The 17,453-nt window shown below is 45.3% G+C and overlaps 1 protein-coding gene across 1 annotated transcript; it reads left to right on the top strand.

Moving 5' to 3' along the window:
* The first annotated feature begins 4,569 nt into the window (after nt 1–4,569).
* On the top strand, nt 4,570–15,360 carry dad1 (defender against cell death 1). Its single transcript, XM_078216276.1, has 3 exons — nt 4,570–4,824; nt 6,807–6,949; nt 15,244–15,360. Exons 1-2 carry the CDS (start codon nt 4,611–4,613, stop codon nt 6,935–6,937), a joined length of 345 nt encoding a protein of 114 aa, XP_078072402.1. The 5' UTR covers nt 4,570–4,610; the 3' UTR covers nt 6,938–6,949; nt 15,244–15,360.
* Nucleotides 15,361–17,453: the final 2,093 nt, after the last annotated feature.

The raw sequence follows: 17,453 nt of genomic DNA, 5'->3' as shown, positions 1-17,453 counted from the left end.
GTCGGGGGGGACGGGCCTGCCTCCCGTGGGGGGGGACGGGCCTGCCTCCCATGGGGGGGGGGGGGAGGGGGTCTGCCTCCCGTGGGGGGGGGGGGGGGGGAACGTGCCTGCCTCCCGTGGGGGGGGACGGGCCTGCCTCCCGTGGGGGGGGGGGGGGGGACAACACAGGCCTTCCTCCCGTGGGGGGGGGGGGGGGGGTGCGGCCTGGCTCCCGTGCGGGGGGTGGGGGGGCCTGCCTCCCGTGGGGGTGGTGGGGGGGCCTGCCTCCCGTGGGGGGGGGGGTCTGCCTCCCGTGGGGGGGGTCTACCTCCCATGGGGGGGGGGGGGGGGAGGGGGTCTGCCTCCCGTGGGGGGTGGAGGGGTGGTCGGCCTCCCATGGGGGGGGGGGGGGGCTGGGTCCGCCTACCATTGGGGGGAGCGTGGGGGAACGGGCCTGCCTCCCGTGGGGGGGGCTGCCTCCCGTGCCGGGGGGACGGGCCTGCCTCCCGTGTAGGGGCTGGGGGATGGACCTGCCTCCCGTGAGGAAGGGGGGCGGGCCTACCTCCCGTGGGGGGGGGGAGAGCCTGCCTCCCAAGGGGGGGGGGCGGGGGGGGAGGAGCCTGCCTCCCTCCCTAGATGTTGGGGATGTTGGTGAGAGTGGGGGTACGGAGGGTAGTTTGCCACAGTTGATTGATGTTGGTGGGGAATTAAGAACATAAGAACATAAGAAATAGGAGCAGGAGTAGGCCATCTAGCCCCTCGAGCCTGCCCCGCCATTCAATAAGATCATGGCTGATCTGACGTGGAGCAGTACCACTTACCCGCCTAATCCCCATAACCCTTAATTCCCTTACCGATCAGGAATCCATCCATCCGCGCTTTAAACATATTCAGCGAGGTAGCCTCCACCACCTCAGAATTGGGAGTGGTTTGCCATGGTTGCTGCCATGATGGTCAGGAGACCACTTGTGGGCAAGTGCCCGATTAGGAAGGTGTCAATCAAGCTTGCAGGGAGGGCACCAGAGCTGGCATATAGGCTGGAGATTTGACCTCCACCCTCTGTAATATTAATAAAATACCATATCAACTGGTGGCAATGGGCACTCCAATGCCCAGCCTTCCCTTGCCATTTTACGTGCCACAAATCCCCTGCTCCCAGCTTGCCCTAGAGGAGTGGTAAAACCCACCCCTAAAAGTCTCTTTCACACTTTTCCAGATTTTCCTGCTTGAACAGAAATAACTCCCATTAGAATAACAAAGAATTCCTGCATTATTCTAGGAAATACTTTCATTTGAATAATTTTGCTTGGCATTTGAGAACTTCATTCTTAAGTAGTCAGAGGATCCCAGACTGATATTCACATCCAAACTATCCAGCGGGGAATTCACACATTACCAATTTAAATTGCTGCAGGAAATGGTGTTTGATCTGACTGCCGAGCACATTTGTTAAATGTCAAAAATCAGACAGTATGAGCAAAATGAGAAAAACATATTGCGAATGGATTATAAATCAGATTTCTTCAAACCCTTCACATTTTGAATTACTGACTTTTAATTATGAAACTACGACAGTTACATCACCAACACAAACATTTTGCTACTTAGACTCTATTACCACTCGCACTATAAGCTAACAGCTACACTGCTGCATTGTGATTGTGGAGTTTGCACGTTCTCCCCGTGTTTGAGTGGGTTTCCTCTGGGTGCCCCGGTTTCCTCCCACACTCCAAAGTTGTGCAGGTTAGGTGGATTGGCCATGCTAAATTGTCCCTTAGTGTCAGGGTATATCAGGGTAAATATGTGGGGTTAGGGGGTTCGGCCTGGGTGGGTTTGATGGGCCACATGGCTTCCTCCTGCACTGTAGGGATTCTACTGTGAGATTTCCTGCAGCAATTGCTGAGCTTCTGTTGCAGATATTGCATGTCCATTAAATGAACACTGAGGTACGGTTTGCTTTCCCCATTTGCAACATTCTTGGTCAAACTATGGAACTCTGCAACTCCAACAAGGCTTTCCATTGCCATCCTCATTCCTTTTTCCTTGTATCCTTTACCTCATTATTTAAGACCTTCTACCTCTTTACAATATGTATATATTTACTTAATCCATAACATAAAGTTATAACTTGTAGCTGCCTATCTGAGAAAGCATTATCCGTCTCCCATTCTTGGGCTCTGTTGGCAGATCAACAATCATTCCCTGTCTTCCCTATATGTCCACTTACTTGTAAAGAAGACATTTTCTGTTCATGACCCCACTACAACTGATTAGTGAGTGGCCACACCTTGTCCCTTGCCAAAGCCTATCCACCTTATTTGCCATAACTTATGCACTCAAAATAGAGTGGTCCTTACTGGTAGAATACTGCACTTCTCCAATTCTTGCCCCTTGCACATCTCCAGTTTCTATTGTTCTACCATTAGCAGTCATGCCTTCAAATGCCTAGGCCTCAAGCATTGGAATTAATTTCTGAAACCTCTCTGCTTCTCTCTCTTTCTTGAAGATGCTCGTGAAAACTCACCTTTTTGACCAAGCTTTTGGTCTGCTGCTCTAGTGTCTCATGTGGCTAAGTGTCAAATTTTCTTTGATAAAGATATTGTAAAACTCCTTAAATGCTTTTGTACATTAAAGGCTCAATATAAAGATAATTATTGTTGTTGTACTTTTTATAATTTTATGAGCAAGATCATTGTTATAGATTGTTTCTATAACTGTATATCATGGGTGGAGCTGAAATGGGTGATTAAATAACCTATGTTTTCCTCTCTGATCTTCACTCTTTCCACAGTTAAATGGTGCCAGTCTGCTTTCTGATGGCTTATGTGCCATTACTGGATGGCTTGAGGACCAGTCAATCTGCTCCATGATCTTTGATATATTTTTCTTTAATTAGTTCTCAAAACCCCCACATATTTGTTACATGTAATTAATTTTTAACCTTTAAAGTGGTGCCCAAACCTCAAACAAAGCATATCCTTTCAAGCAGCTTTTGTGTACAGACGTATTCATACACAAATTGTATGTGAATATGCCTCAAGAATGAATCAGTCACCAATGGTCTGCAATTACTAACTATGCACTTAGGCCATAGATAGTTCAATTAGGATTCTGCCAGTTGCAGTGTTTTGCACCAGATGGACAATAGGATGGGAAAATACAGAGCTTCACTAAGATTGGTAAACATTGGTACTCTTCATATGCACACCTGAGGCAATACAGTTTCTTTTTCAGGAGAAAAAATACACAAACACAAAAAACAATGTAATGGGGGAGGAATTACAACTATTGTCATGTTAAAGCAATTCCAATGGATCATTGGCCTTAAATTCTGGGTGCTTTTCAGCTGTTCATTGCTTTTGAATTAACAACGTTTTATATGCTGTTGGGCGATCAAAGATGCTTTGCAACATTCAGCAAATGTGACTGATAGCAGTGGGTATGGAACATAGACATGTAACAGACACTAGTTTCCAGTAGTGGCCTTAAATATCTGACATCTAACAAATTCTCCTTCAATACACAATTCTTAACAGCAATGGCTAACATTCCACCCCTACCTGTCTTGCCTCAGCTCATCTGCTGCTGAAACCCACATCCATGCCATTGTTACCTCTATAATGCTCGTACAAAGGAACATCCAAACTTGAAACATTAGCTTTGTTCTCTCTCCACAGGTGCTGTCAGACCTGCTGAGATTTCCCAACATTTCCTATTATTGTTACCTCTAGATTTCCAACATTGTCCAATATTACAACGGTGTCTGCACTTCAAAAGTACTTCATTAGCTGCAAAGCATTTTGAGGCAGGCACCCTATGGTCATGCAAAGGGAAATGAAAGTCTTTGTTGGCTGGTCTCTCTCCTTGCATCATCTATATATTTGAGGTCACCAAAAACTTTTGGTGTTTTGTAATTTGCCCAGGTTCCATTCTGTCATCCCCATGTGCATACTAATTTAGACTCACCAGCTTCAATTTTTAAATTTTCATCCTTCTTTTCAAATCCCTCTATGACCTTGCCTCTCTGTAGCCATCTTCAGTTGAGTAGGTCCTCCAACATACCTACAGTCCTGTAATCTGGCCACCTGTGTAATTTTAATTGCTCCACCACTGCCAGCTGTGCCTTCAGTTGTCAAGGCCTTAAATTCTGGATTTCCCTAAAAATTATTTGACCAAGCTTTTGGTTGTGTCTTAGTATCTCTTTGTGTGGTCTGGTGATACTGCTGTGAAATGCCTTGAATACTTTACTAGGGTTAAAAATGTTGTTTAAATGCAAGTTATTGTTGTTCTTGATGGTGTTACTCTGAAGTTTATCAACAAAACCAGAAGAAATGATTTTATTGATTTTTGAAGTGATCGTTTAAAATAACTAAAAATAAAAGGTGCAAAATGATTGAACATTTTCTTCTTATGTTTTTGTTGATTTAGGATGGGGTTCAGGATTGAAAATAGACAGAAACATGAATGAAGTGTGTGTGTGTGGGGCGGAACGTTACCTCCCCGGCCCTGCTTGTCCGGGCTGCAGGAGCTGCGGCTCTGGCCGGAAGGTTTGGCGCGGGGAGCGGGCGGATTTGCTGATGTGGGGGTAAGTGTCCGGGTGATTGTGTTCCCCCGGACTCGGCCTCTCTGTGATGATGCGCGGCTCTGTGTTGTCGGTGCTCAGCCGCTTTTCTCAGGAATATGCGGCGGGGACCCCGCTGCGGCTGAAGCTGCTGGACTCGTACCTGCTGTACATGGCGCTGAGCGGGGTGGCTCAGTTCCTTTACTGCGCGCTGGTCGGCACCTTCCCCTTCAACTCCTTCCTTTCCGGCTTCATCGCATGTGTGGGGGCCTTCGTGCTGGCAGGTGAGGCCGAGGCCCGAGCCCCGAGGCCAGGGCCTGATTTACTGCGGGTCCGAGGTTAGGGCTGCACCGGGAGGGAAGGCGAGTTCTCTCAGCCTGTGTAAGGAGCTCTCCCATTGCAGACTCCCAAAGCCAATGTGGACCTAAACAAGATGTGGAGATGCCGGCGTTGGACTGGGGTAAGCACAGTAAGAAGTCTCACAACACCAGGTTAAAGACCAACAGGTTTATTTGGTAGCACAAACCACAAGCTTTTGGAGCGCTGCCCCTTCATCAGGTGAGTGGGAGTCATGTTCACAAACAGGGCATATGAGTTTGTGTCTTTATATGCCCTGTTTGTGAACATGACTCCCACTCACCTGATGAAGGGGCAGCGCTCCGAAAGCTTGTGGCTTGTGCTATCAAGTATACCTGGTGTTGTGAGACTTCTTACTGGACCTAAGCAAGGCCAGGGTGGGGTAGTTATTGCCACTGGGAACTGTGTTGTTGTTGGGTAAACACAGTAAGAAGTTTAACAACACCAGGTTAAAGTCCAACAGGTTTATTTGGTAGCAAAAGCCACACAAGCTTTCGAAGCTCTAAGCCCCTTCTTCAGGTGAGTGGGAATTCTGTTCACAAACAGAGCTTATAAAGACACAGACTCAATTTACATGAATAATGGTTGGAATGCGAATACTTACAACTAATCAAGTCTTTAAGAAACAAAACAATGGGAGTGGAGAGAGCATCAAGACAGGCTAAAAAGATGTGTATTGTCTCCAGACAAGACAGCCAGTGAAACTCTGCAGGTCCACGCAACTGTGGGAGTTACAAATAGTGTGACATGAACCCAATATCCCGGTTGAGGCCGTCCTCGTGTGTGCGGAACTTGGCTATCAGTTTCTGCTCAGCGACTCTGCGCTGTCGTGTGTCGCGAAGGCCGCCTTGGAGAACGCTTACCCGAATATCAGAGGCCGAATGCCCGTGACCGCTGAAGTGCTCCCCAACAGGAAGAGAACAGTCTTGCCTGGTGATTGTCGAGCGGTGTTCATTCATCCGTTGTTGTTGGGTGTCAGAGATTTGAAAACTTGTCGTTTGCTTTATGTTTAGTGGGGGCGACGGGCCGGAGGGGGGGTGGGGTGCGCAGGAAGAGGGGGTGATGGTTTGTTCTTGATGGAAAGTTAACTATTCTGACTTTGATATGTAATCTGAGGCTTAAGTAACCTGATGGTCTGCAGCTGACGGTTACATGATGTGGAGATGCTGATGTTGGACTGGGGTGGGCACAGTAAGAAGTACACAACACCAGGGTAAAGTCCAACAGGTTTATTTGGAATCATCAGGTGAGTGCTCTGAAAGCTCATGATTCCAAATAACCCTGTTGGACTTTAACCTGGTGTTGTGAGACTTCTTACTAAGGTTACGTAGAATGACTTGATTTGTTGTCAGTTGGCCTTTATGTCACTTGGGCCATTACTTGATAATGCATTTACTGGTTTTGTGTGCTTGCCTCAGATGAAATAGGTTGTGTTCTTAATATTTGGCATTTAAGGGTGGCATAGTGGCACTGTGGTTAGCACTGCTGCCTCACAGTGCCAGGGAACTTGGGTCTCTGTGTGGAGTCTGTATGTTCTCCCCATGTCTGCATGCGTTTCCTCCAGGTGCCCCTGTTTACTCCCACAGTCCAAAGATGTGTAGGTTAGGTTGATTGGCCATGGTAAATTGACCCTGGTGTCAGAGGGATTAGCAGGGTGAATGTGTGGCGTTACAGGAATTGGGCCTGGTTGGGATTGTGGTCGGTACAGACTCGATGGGCCAAATGGCCTCCTCCTGAATGTAGGGATTTTGTGATTCTGTGATTTGGTGAGATTGTGCAATTTAAACCAGACTGGATGGTTTCTTGATCATAACCTGAACTGATACTAGTGCATGTCTATTTGTACATGATACAACACTGCAGTATTTGTCATTAATTATTTACTTCTGATTTCCCTCTGTGACCACAGTTTGCTTGCGGATACAGATCAACCCTCAGAACAAAGGAGATTTCATTGGCATCTCACCTGAGCGAGCATTTGCAGACTTTCTCTTTGCTAGCACCATTCTTCATCTGGTGGTGATCAACTTCATAGGTTGAGTGTACACATTGGTGAGTATCTTTTGTCACTGTCTTTTGAGATTATTTTTTAATGGTCATCAGATGGAATTATCTATGGAATTATGTATGGAATAGTAGAGGGAGAAAGACACTAGTAGGTGTGGTATATAGGCCCCCAAATAATAATGTTGAGGTAGGGAGGGCTGGAAACAAGCAGATAAGGGATGCGTGTAAAAACGGAACGGCAATAATCATGGGGGACTTCAACGTGCACATTGACTGGCAGACTCAAGTCGGTAAGGGTGGAATGGAGGAAGAGTTCTTAGAATGCTGTCGGGATAGTTTCCTTGAACAGCATGTTACGGAACCGACGAGGGAACGAGCTATTTTGGATCTGGTATTGTGTAACGAGGTAGGTAGAATTAAGGATCTTATTGTGAAGGACCCTCTTGGGTCTAGTGACCACAATATGGTCGAATTCCTGATTCAGATGGAAGAGGAGAAAGTTTGGTCCCAAACCAGTGTCCTCTGTTTGAACAGAGGGAAATATGATAGGATGAGGGATGAATTGGCTAAGGTAGACTGGGAGAGCAGGCTGGCAGGTAGGATAGCTGAGGAACAGTGGAGGATTTTTAAGGAGATCCTTTTCAGTTCTCAGCAAAAATATATTCCAGCAAAAAACAAGGATCGTAAGAAAAGGGAGAACCAGCCGTGGATAATGAAGGAAATAAAGGAGAGTATTAAAATAAAAACAGCTGCGTACAGAGTGGCCAAAAATAGTGGAGAAACAAGTGATTGGGAAAAATTTAAGAAACAACAAAGAGAGACTAAGAAAGCGATAAAGAAAGGAAGGATAGACTATGAAGCTAGGCTAGCAATTAATATAAAAAATGATAGTAAAAGTTTTTATAAATATATAAAAAGGAATAGAGTGGCTAGAGTGAATGTTGGACCCTTGGAGGACGAGAGGGGGGAATTAATAGTGGGAAATGAGGATATGGCTGAGTCTTTAAATAAGTTTTTTGTGTCGGTCTTCACGGTGGAGGACACAAATAGTTTGCCAAATATTAACGATAGAGAGTTGGCAGCAGGAGAAATACTTAATACAATTAATGTTACCAGAGAGGCAGTGCTGGGTAGACTAATGGGACTGAAGGTGGACAAGTCCCCGGGTCCGGATGGAATGCATCCCAGGGTATTGAAAGAAATGTCAGAGGTAATAGTGGATGCGTTGGTGATTATTTATCAAAACTCGTTGCATCCTGGGGTAGTGCCGGTTGATTGGAAAACGGCTAATGTTACGCCGCTGTTTAAAAAAGGAAGGAGACAAAAGGCGGGTAACTATAGGCCGGTCAGCTTAACGTCTGTAGTAGGGAAAATGCTGGAATCCATTATTAAAGAGGAGATAGCAGGGCATCTGGATAGAAATGGTTCGATCAATCAGACGCAGCATGGATTCATGAGGGGAAAGTCGTGCTTGACGAACATGTTGGATTTTTATGAAGATGTGACTAGGGCGGTTGATGGAGGAGAACCGGTGGATGCGGTGTTTTTGGATTTCCAAAAGGCGTTTGATAAGGTGCCCCATAAAAGGCTGCTGAAGAAGATTAGGGCACACGGAGTTGGGGGTAGTGTGTTAAAGTGGATTGGGGACTGGCTATCCGACAGGAAGCAAAGAGTCGGAATAAATGGGTGTTTTTCCGGTTGGAGGAAGGTAACTAGTGGCGTGCCGCAGGGATCGGTACTCGGGCCGCAACTGTTTACCATTTATATAGATGATCTGGAGGAGGGGACGGAGTGTAGGGTAATGAAGTTTGCAGACGACACAAAGATAAGTGGAAAAGTGAATCGTGTGGAGGACGGAGAAGATCTGCAGAGAGATTTGGACAGGCTGAGTGAGTGGGCGAGGATATGGCAAATGGAGTATAATGTTGAGAAATGCGAGGTTATACACTTTGGAGGAAATAATAACAAATGGGATTACTATCTCAATGGAAACAAATTAAAACATGCTACCGTGCAAAGGGACCTGGGGGTCCTTGTGCATGAGACGCAAAAGCCCAGTCTGCAGGTACAACAGGTGATCAAGAAGGCAAATGGGATGTTGGCCTATATTGCGAGGGGGATAGAATATAAAAGCAGGGATGTCTTGATGCACCTGTACAGGGCATTGGTGAGGCCGCAGCTGGAATACTGTGTGCAGTATTGGTCCCCTGATATGAGGAAGGATATATTGGCATTGGAGGGAGTGCAGAGAAGGTTCACCAGGTTGATACCGGAGATGAGGGGTTTGGATTATGAGGAGAGGCTGAGGAGATTGGGTTTGTACTCATTGGAGTTTAGAAGGATGAGGGGGGATCTTATGGAGACTTATAAGATAATGCGGGGGCTGGATAGGGTGGAGGCGGAGAGATTCTTTCCACTTAGTAAGGAAGTTAAAACTAGAGGACACAGCCTCAAAATAAAGGGGGGTCGGTTTAAGACAGAGTTGAGGAGGAACTTCTTCTCCCAGAGGGTGGTGAATCTCTGGAATTCTCTGCCCACTGAGGTGGTGGAGGCTACCTCGCTGAATATGTTTAAAGCACGGATGGATGGATTGCTGATCGGTAAGGGAATTAAGGGTTATGGGGATCAGGCGGGTAAGTGGTACTGATCCACGTCAGATCAGCCATGATCTTATTGAATGGCGGGGCAGGCTCGAGGGGCTAGATGGCCTACTCCTGCTCCTATTTCTTATGTTCTTATGTTCTTATGTATTGGAGATAAAATCATGTTGAGATTAGATTGCCCTAACTCAGTAATGAGAGGGGGAATTAACTATCCTTTCACCTCAGGTACTGTCCATGCAGAAGAGGGAAAGATATTCTTTTTAATTAATCTATTGTGGGGGGTGTTAAGGAAGGTAGTGGGACGAACTGAATCACTCTTTCAATGAATGAACTCTGAAACATGTTGGAGCAAATGGCCTCCTATGCTGTAAAATTCTATGGGGGACATTTTGCCGTCCCGCCCATCGCAGGAATTGTAGCGGGCGGGGAGGGGGCAGACCATGCGAAGGTCTGTTGATCTTGGGCAGGATTATCTGGCTTTCGGGTGAACATGGTCGGAAAATCCTGCCCTATGAGTTCTTTCCTGATTGTGGTACAAGACTATTCATAGTTTTCTATAAGTATGAATTAGAAAACAATTCAAATGGCAGTTTAATTTTTGATACTGTTGATGTTGGGGCAGTGTAAAGGCAGCTTAATGCTTACACTAGTTACAAACATTACAAAGTGACGTGTTATGAGGGTGGTGTGTGGCTTGAAGGGGAACTTGCAGGTATTAATATTCCCATGCATCTACTGTCCTTGATGTGGAGATGCCTGCGTTGGACTGGGGTAAACACAGTAAGAAGTCCAACTGTTTGCTGCCCAATGTGAGTGGAGGGAGCATTATGCCAATTGATGGGCAAGGCCATCCCCACACCCCCACTTCTTGCCTTCAAACAACTGCACAACCTCAAACAGACCATTGTCCGCAGCAAACTACCCAGCCTTCAGGAGAACAGTGACCACGGCACCACACAACCCTGCCACAGCAACCTCTGCAAGACATGCCGGATCATCGACACGGATGCCAACATCTCACGCGAGAACACCATCCACCAGGTACACGGTACATACTCTTGCAACTCGGACAACGTTGTCTACCTGTTACGCTGCAGGAAAGGATGTCCCAAGGCATGGTACATTGGGGAAACCATGCAGATGCTACGATAACGGATGAATGAACACCGCTCGACAATCACCAGGCAAGACTGTTCTCTTCCTGTTGGGGAGCACTTCAGCAGTCACGGGCATTCAGCCTCTGATCTCCGGGTAAGCGTTCTCCAAGGCGGCCTTCACGATACACGACAGCGCAGAGTCGCTAAGCAGAGACTGATAGCCAGGTTCCGCGCACATGAGGACGGCCTCAACTGGGATATTGGGTTCATGTCACACTATCTGTAACCCCCACAACTTGCCTGGATGTGCAAAATCTCACTAGCTGTCCTGTCTGGAGACAATAGACATCTCTTTAACCTGTGCTTAACCCTCTCTCCACTCGCATTGACTGTACCTTTAAGACTTGATTAGCTGTAAAGACTCACATTCCAATCATTATTCATGTAAATTGAGTTTGTGTTTTTGTGCCCTGTTTGTGATCAGAACTCCCACCCACCTGACCAAGAACAGCCTGTTCCGAAAGCTAGTGGATTTTGCTACCAAATAAACCGGTTGGACTTTAACCTGGTGTTGTTAGACTTCTTGCTGTGTCTACTGTCATTACAGGTAGTAGAGGTCATGGGTTTGGAAGGTGCTGTTTAAGGAGCTTCGGTGATGTTAAAAAAAAATAAATTTCTGGGATGTGGGCATTGCTGGTAAGGCCAGGCATTGTTACCCATCCCTAATTACCAGCAAACTGAGTAGCTTAGTCCATTTCAGAGAACAATTGAGAATTGACCACATTGCTGTGGATCTGGAGTAGTCATGGTGTGGAGATGCCGGCGTTGGACTGGGGTAAACACAGTAAGAAGTTTAACAACACCAGGTTAAAGTCCAACAGGTTTATTTGGTAGCAAAAGCCACACTTCTGCTGCGAGACTGATGGGGTCTATTTTGGTGGTGGGGCAAAAATTAAGCCCTCGGCTGAGAACTTCGATTTCATCTGGTTGAAGTGTGTAGTCGGACAAGTTGACAATGGACTTCCCTGCAGTGGTACTGTTTTCTATTGTGGTCTACTGTGGTACCGGGGGAGGCTTGGTTGCTGCTGGTGGTGATGCCGAGTTTCTCAAGTTTCCTGTTCTTGGTGTGCATGTAGATGGTGTAGTTCCTTTGTCTCGTCTGCTTGGCAGAGTTTCGCAGCTGGTCTGCATCCTGAGTGCAAGTTGAGAATATGGACTCTATCTTGGTTTCCAGGCTGCGGCGTTTGCTGTAGAGTTGGTGTATGAGGTGGTTGAGGGTGAGAGGTGCGATGGCAAAGTCTCTCAGCGTAGTCTGTGTTATAGGTTGACCTGAGTGGGTTCGTGATCTGTAGTCCTTTCGGTATCTTGTCTGCTTTCTTGCATCTTTGTAGAAACTTGATGTCTGTGTCGATATGCGCGATCTTCTTGGCGATCCTCTCCACTTGGAGCCGGCAGTTTGCGGTGTCGATGGTAGTCATGGTGTGGAGATGCCGGCGTTGGACTGGGGTAAACACAGTAAGAAGTTTAACAACACCAGGTTAAAGTCCAACAGGTTTATTTGGTAGCAAAAGCCACACTTTTGTGGCTTTTGCTACCAAATAAACCTGTTGGACTTTAACCTGGTGTTGTTAAACTTCTGATTTGGAGTAGGCCAGGGAAGGATGACAGGTTTCCTTCCCTAAAGGGCCAGATAGGTTTTTGGGATAATCAATGATAGTTTCATAGTCATTATTACTGAGATTTGCTTTCAATTCCAGATTAATTAATTGCATTTAAATTTCACCAGTTGTCATAGTGAGATTTGATCCCATGTCCCTAAAGAGCATTAGACTCGACCTCTGGATTACTCGTCCGGTGACATTACCACTATGCCATCTTCTCCCCATTATTGGCAGTGCATCTTGTAGATGGTATACGCTGCTGCTGCAGTGCATTGGTTTTGGAGGGAGTGAATGGTTAAATTGGTGTTAATCAAACAGGTTTCTTTGTCTTGGATGGTGTTGAGCTTCTTGAATGAAGTTGGAGCTGCATTCATCGAGGCAAGTGGAGTATCCCATCACACTCCTGACTTGTGGCTAGTATATGGTGGGCAGGCTTTGGGGAGACAGAAGGTGAGTTACTTGCCTCGCAATTTTCAGCCTTTGACCTGTTCTTGTAAACACAATATTTGTATGGCAGGTCCAGTTCAATTTCTGGTCAGTGGTAATCCCTAGGATATTGATAGTTGAATGTCATAAGGCAATGGTTTGATCATGAGGCAAGATCGTTGATGAAGCAGCTGAAGATGGTTGGGCATAGGACACCACACTTAGAAGCTCTTGCAGTGATGTTCTGGGACTGAGATGATGGATTCTAACAACCACAACCAACTGCCTTTTATATTAGATATGACTCCAACCAAGTCATGAGTTTTCCCCTGATTTCCATTGACTTCAATTTTGCTCTGGATCCTTTATACCACACTTGGTCAAATGCTGCCTTCATGTCACTCACTTCACCTAGAGTTCAATTCTTTTGTGCATGTTTGGGCTAAGACTGTAATGAAGTCTGGACTGAGTGGCCCTGGCAGAACCCAACCTGAGCATCAGTGAACAGGTTATTGCTTTGTAGTGCCACTTGATTGCAATGTCAACAACGCTTAACAACATTTTGCTAATGAAAGAGAGGAGGTTGGTGGCATGGTAATTGGCTGGACTGGATTTGTCCTGTTTTTTGTAGACAGGACATAACTGGGTAATTTTCCAGATTGTCAGGTAGATTTGTGTTTTGGCTGTACTGGAACAGCTTGGCAAAGGATACGGCTAGTTCTGGAGCATGTCTTCAGTACAATTGCCACGATGTTGTCAGGGTGCATAACTGTTGCAGTATCCAGTGCCTTCAGCTGTTTCTTGATATCCTGTGGAATGAATCAAATTGGCTGAAGACTGACATCTGTGTTGCTGGAGACCTCTGGAGGAGGCCACAGTAGATTTAAAATATCACGGATACTCAAGAGGTCAGAATAAGATCAGTACAGCTATGTCAGAGGGTTGTGATATTGGAAGAGATTAAACAGATGGGAAAGATGAGGCATGGAGGAATTTGAAAATGAGAATTTTAAAATCAAGATGTTGCTTAATTGTAGTTTCGTGAGCACAGGGCTGATGGGGCAAATGGAACTTGGTGTGAATAGGGTAGCAGAGTTTGGGATGAACTCCAAGTTTATGGAGGGTAGAATATGGCAAGCTGGTCAGGAGTGCATTGGAATACAGTCATCATATTGGTTGAATTATTGCCACACACCAATATCCTTAAGTGGGAGACACCACTCAGGAAGTTGATTCATATTTTCTCCCAAAGTAGAAGTGAATGTTACCCTCGGCCATGTTCACTCATCCTCCAGTGGCTGAGTGCTGAGCATAGACCCATCTTGTTGACAAATGAGGCAAAATTGTTTTAGTTAATAAAAGAGATCTAGTTTCTGTGTGGGCAAATAATGACCACCTTGGTCATAATGTGTGGTGTGCAGCATCTATGGGTGATTAGATAGTCTATCCTCTTCTCTGCATTTGCTAATCAGGTTGTGCTAGAGCAGTCAGTCCCCTTTCTAAGTTGAAGTACTCATTGCTAACTTGGTTGAGGGGACTAACATATATTTGGAATATTTTATGGAGGGTGGTAACTTGCTACGCAAATGAGAAAATCTTTATGGTGGGGCTCTCGGTTTGTGCGTTTGAGTTTTTTTGGGGATATGGGTTATGCTAGCAAAACAGTGCTATCCATTAGTAGGACATAAGAGTCAACCATGTGAAGATGAAAACAGTTTGCATTTATATAGTGCCTCTTATGACTTCAGGATGTCCCAAAGCATTTTATATCCAATGAAGAATTTTTTGAATTGTGGTCACTATTGCAATATTTTAAATATGGCAGCCAATTTTCACACCGCATTGTTCCACAAATAAGGTGATAAGGACCAGTCAATTTGATTCCGTTAAGAGATAAACATTAATCAGCGCATTAGGAGAATTGCCTGCTAATCTTCATATTGTGCCATAGGATCCTTTATGTCCATCTGAGGATGACCAGGTATTTGTTTACCTTCCCATTTGAAAGATGAAATGTGGAACTGGAGTCATGGGTGGCCTGGTTGCCCCCTTTCTTTGAAGGACATCAATGTTCCAATTGGGTTTTTTGGTAACCCATGAAATACCAGGTTTTAAGAATTAATTTTCAATCTTGCCATTGAAGAGATGTAAAACATGACTATTGGTTGACAATCTGTTGTTGAATATCAAAGATTGAGACTCCTATATTAGTGTCTTTAGTGGAATGGGATTAGGTATTAAGTTCCAAAGATATGCAGGTTAGGTGGATTGACCCTTAGTGTCAGGAGGGTAAATATATAGAGTTACAGGGGTAGGATGTGGGATTGTTGTCAGTGCCGGCTTGATGGGCCCTTCTGCACTGTAACTTCTATGGTGATGTGTTTTGGTGGGAGGGGAAATTCTTCTTCATTGAAGGGGACAGGGAACTGTTTCCAGAGCTGTCTAACAATCTTGTTGAGAGAATATTTAAAGTATGTTAAAACATTGTGATAGGACATTGGTTATTATTGATGACATCAGTCTATCTTTAAACCTTTTCTCTTTTCTTGCAGTCACGCAGCAGAAATAATGAGGGGAACTGGAACTCGCATTGCTGCTGCGATGGATCTGTTTGAATTTTGTTTCATTCCGTATATATGTATAAAAATTAAAACATCTTTTACAAAATGGCTGATTGTTTCCAACGTCAATTAAGATACAAAGGAAAGGTTCACGGTATCTAGACTGCTGCCTTAATTGAAATCGACTAATTGAGCAGTAATGAGGGATTGAACTTGCCTTTCCTAGACTAATGAGCCAGCATTTTACAAATGAGAGAGGGGAGCATGCTAGAACTTTAGGCATTCTGCAGATTTAGTGAGGTAACAAAGTGCTCCATCTTTATTGACTTAAAACAGCAACAGATCAGTAAATAGCATGACATTCAGAATAAATACATATGGCCGTTTTGTCTAAAACTGTTCACAAAAGCATTTTTAGTGGGTCTGACATGGATGGAAATTGGTTTAAAACATCTGCACTTCCTGTAAAATCCTATTTCAGCATAGGTGAAGGTTGGCAAGTTGTGGTTATAAAAATAGAAAGACTTGCCTTTATACAGTATCTTTCATGACCCCTGATAATCCTGAAGCATTTTGCAGGCAATGTACTTCTTCTGGATATACGTGGTATTTGTAAAGGTATGTTCTTTTATCAAGTAGATAACACCTACATACAACAGAGGCAAAGAGAATCTTCATCTAATAAAGATAAAACAGTTTGCAGGGTTGCGTGCCAAATACTTTGATACACCTTTAATTCAGAAAACCCATTTCTTGCAATTGACCACTGTGCACCAGTACTCCTTACTGTCATGTAAGTCTTGTAAGATATTAAACTTAATAAGAACATAAGAAATAGGAGCAGGAGTAGGCCATCTAGCCCCTCGAGCCTGCCCCGCCATTCAATAAGATCATGGCTGATCTGACGTGGATCAGTACCACTTACCCGCCTGATCCCCATAACCCTTAATTCCCTTACCGATCAGGAATCCATCCATCCGCGTTTTAAACATATTCAGCGAGGTAGCCTCCACCACCTCAGTGGGCAGAGAATTCCAGAGATTCACCACCCTCTGGGAGAAGAAGTTCCTCCTCAACTCTGTCTTAAACCGACCCCCCTTTATTTTGAGGCGGTGTCCTCTAGTTTTAACTTCCTTACTAAGTGGAAAGAATCTCTCCGCCTCCACCCTATCCAGCCCCCGCATTATCTTATAAGTCTCCATAAGATCCCCCCTCATCCTTCTAAACTCCAACGAGTACAAACCCAATCTCCTCAGCCTCTCCTCATAATCCAAACCCCTCATCTCCGGTATCAACCTGGTGAACCTTCTCTGCACTCACTCCAATGCCAATATATCCTTCCTCATATAAGGGGACCAATACTGCACACAGTATTCCAGCTGCGGCCTCACCAATGCCCTGTACAGGTGCATCAAGACATCCCTGCTTTTATATTCTATCCCCTTCGCAATATAGGCCAACATCCCATTTGCCTTCTTGATCACCTGTTGTACCTGCAGACTGGGCTTTTGCGTCTCATGCACAAGGACCCCCAGGTCCCTTTGCACGGTAGCATGTTTTAATTTGTTTCCATTGAGATAGTAATCCCATTTGTTATTATTTCCTCCAAAGTGTATAACCTCGCATTTCTCAACGTTATACTCCATTTGCCATATCCTCGCCCACTCACTCAGCCTGTCCAAATCTCTCTGCAGATCTTCTCCGTCCTCCACACGATTCACTTTTCCACTTATCTTTGTGTCGTCTGCAAATTTCGTTACCCTACACTCCGTCCCCTCCTCCAGATCATCTATATAAATGGTAAATAGTTGCGGCCCGAGTACCGATCCCTGCGGCACGCCACTAGTCACCTTCCTCCAACCGGAAAAACACCCATTTATTCCGACTCTTTGCTTCCTGTCGGATAGCCAGTCCCCAATCCACTTTAACACACTACCCCCAACTCCGTGTGCCCTAATCTTCTTCAGTAGCCTTTTATGGGGCACCTTATCAAACGCCTTTTGGAAATCCAAAAACACCGCATCCACCGGTTCTCCTCCATCAACCGCCCTAGTCACATCTTCATAAAAATCCAACATGTTCGTCAAGCACGACTTTCCCCTCATGAATCCATGCTGCGTCTGATTGATCGAACCATTTCTATCCAGATGCCCTGCTATCTCCTCTTTAATAATGGATTCCAGCATTTTCCCTACTACAGA

This window comes from Mustelus asterias, chromosome 7 (genome assembly GCF_964213995.1).
Source record: "Mustelus asterias chromosome 7, sMusAst1.hap1.1, whole genome shotgun sequence".
Taxonomy (NCBI): Eukaryota; Metazoa; Chordata; class Chondrichthyes; order Carcharhiniformes; family Triakidae; genus Mustelus; species Mustelus asterias.
This window is presented reverse-complemented; position numbering and strand designations above follow the sequence as displayed.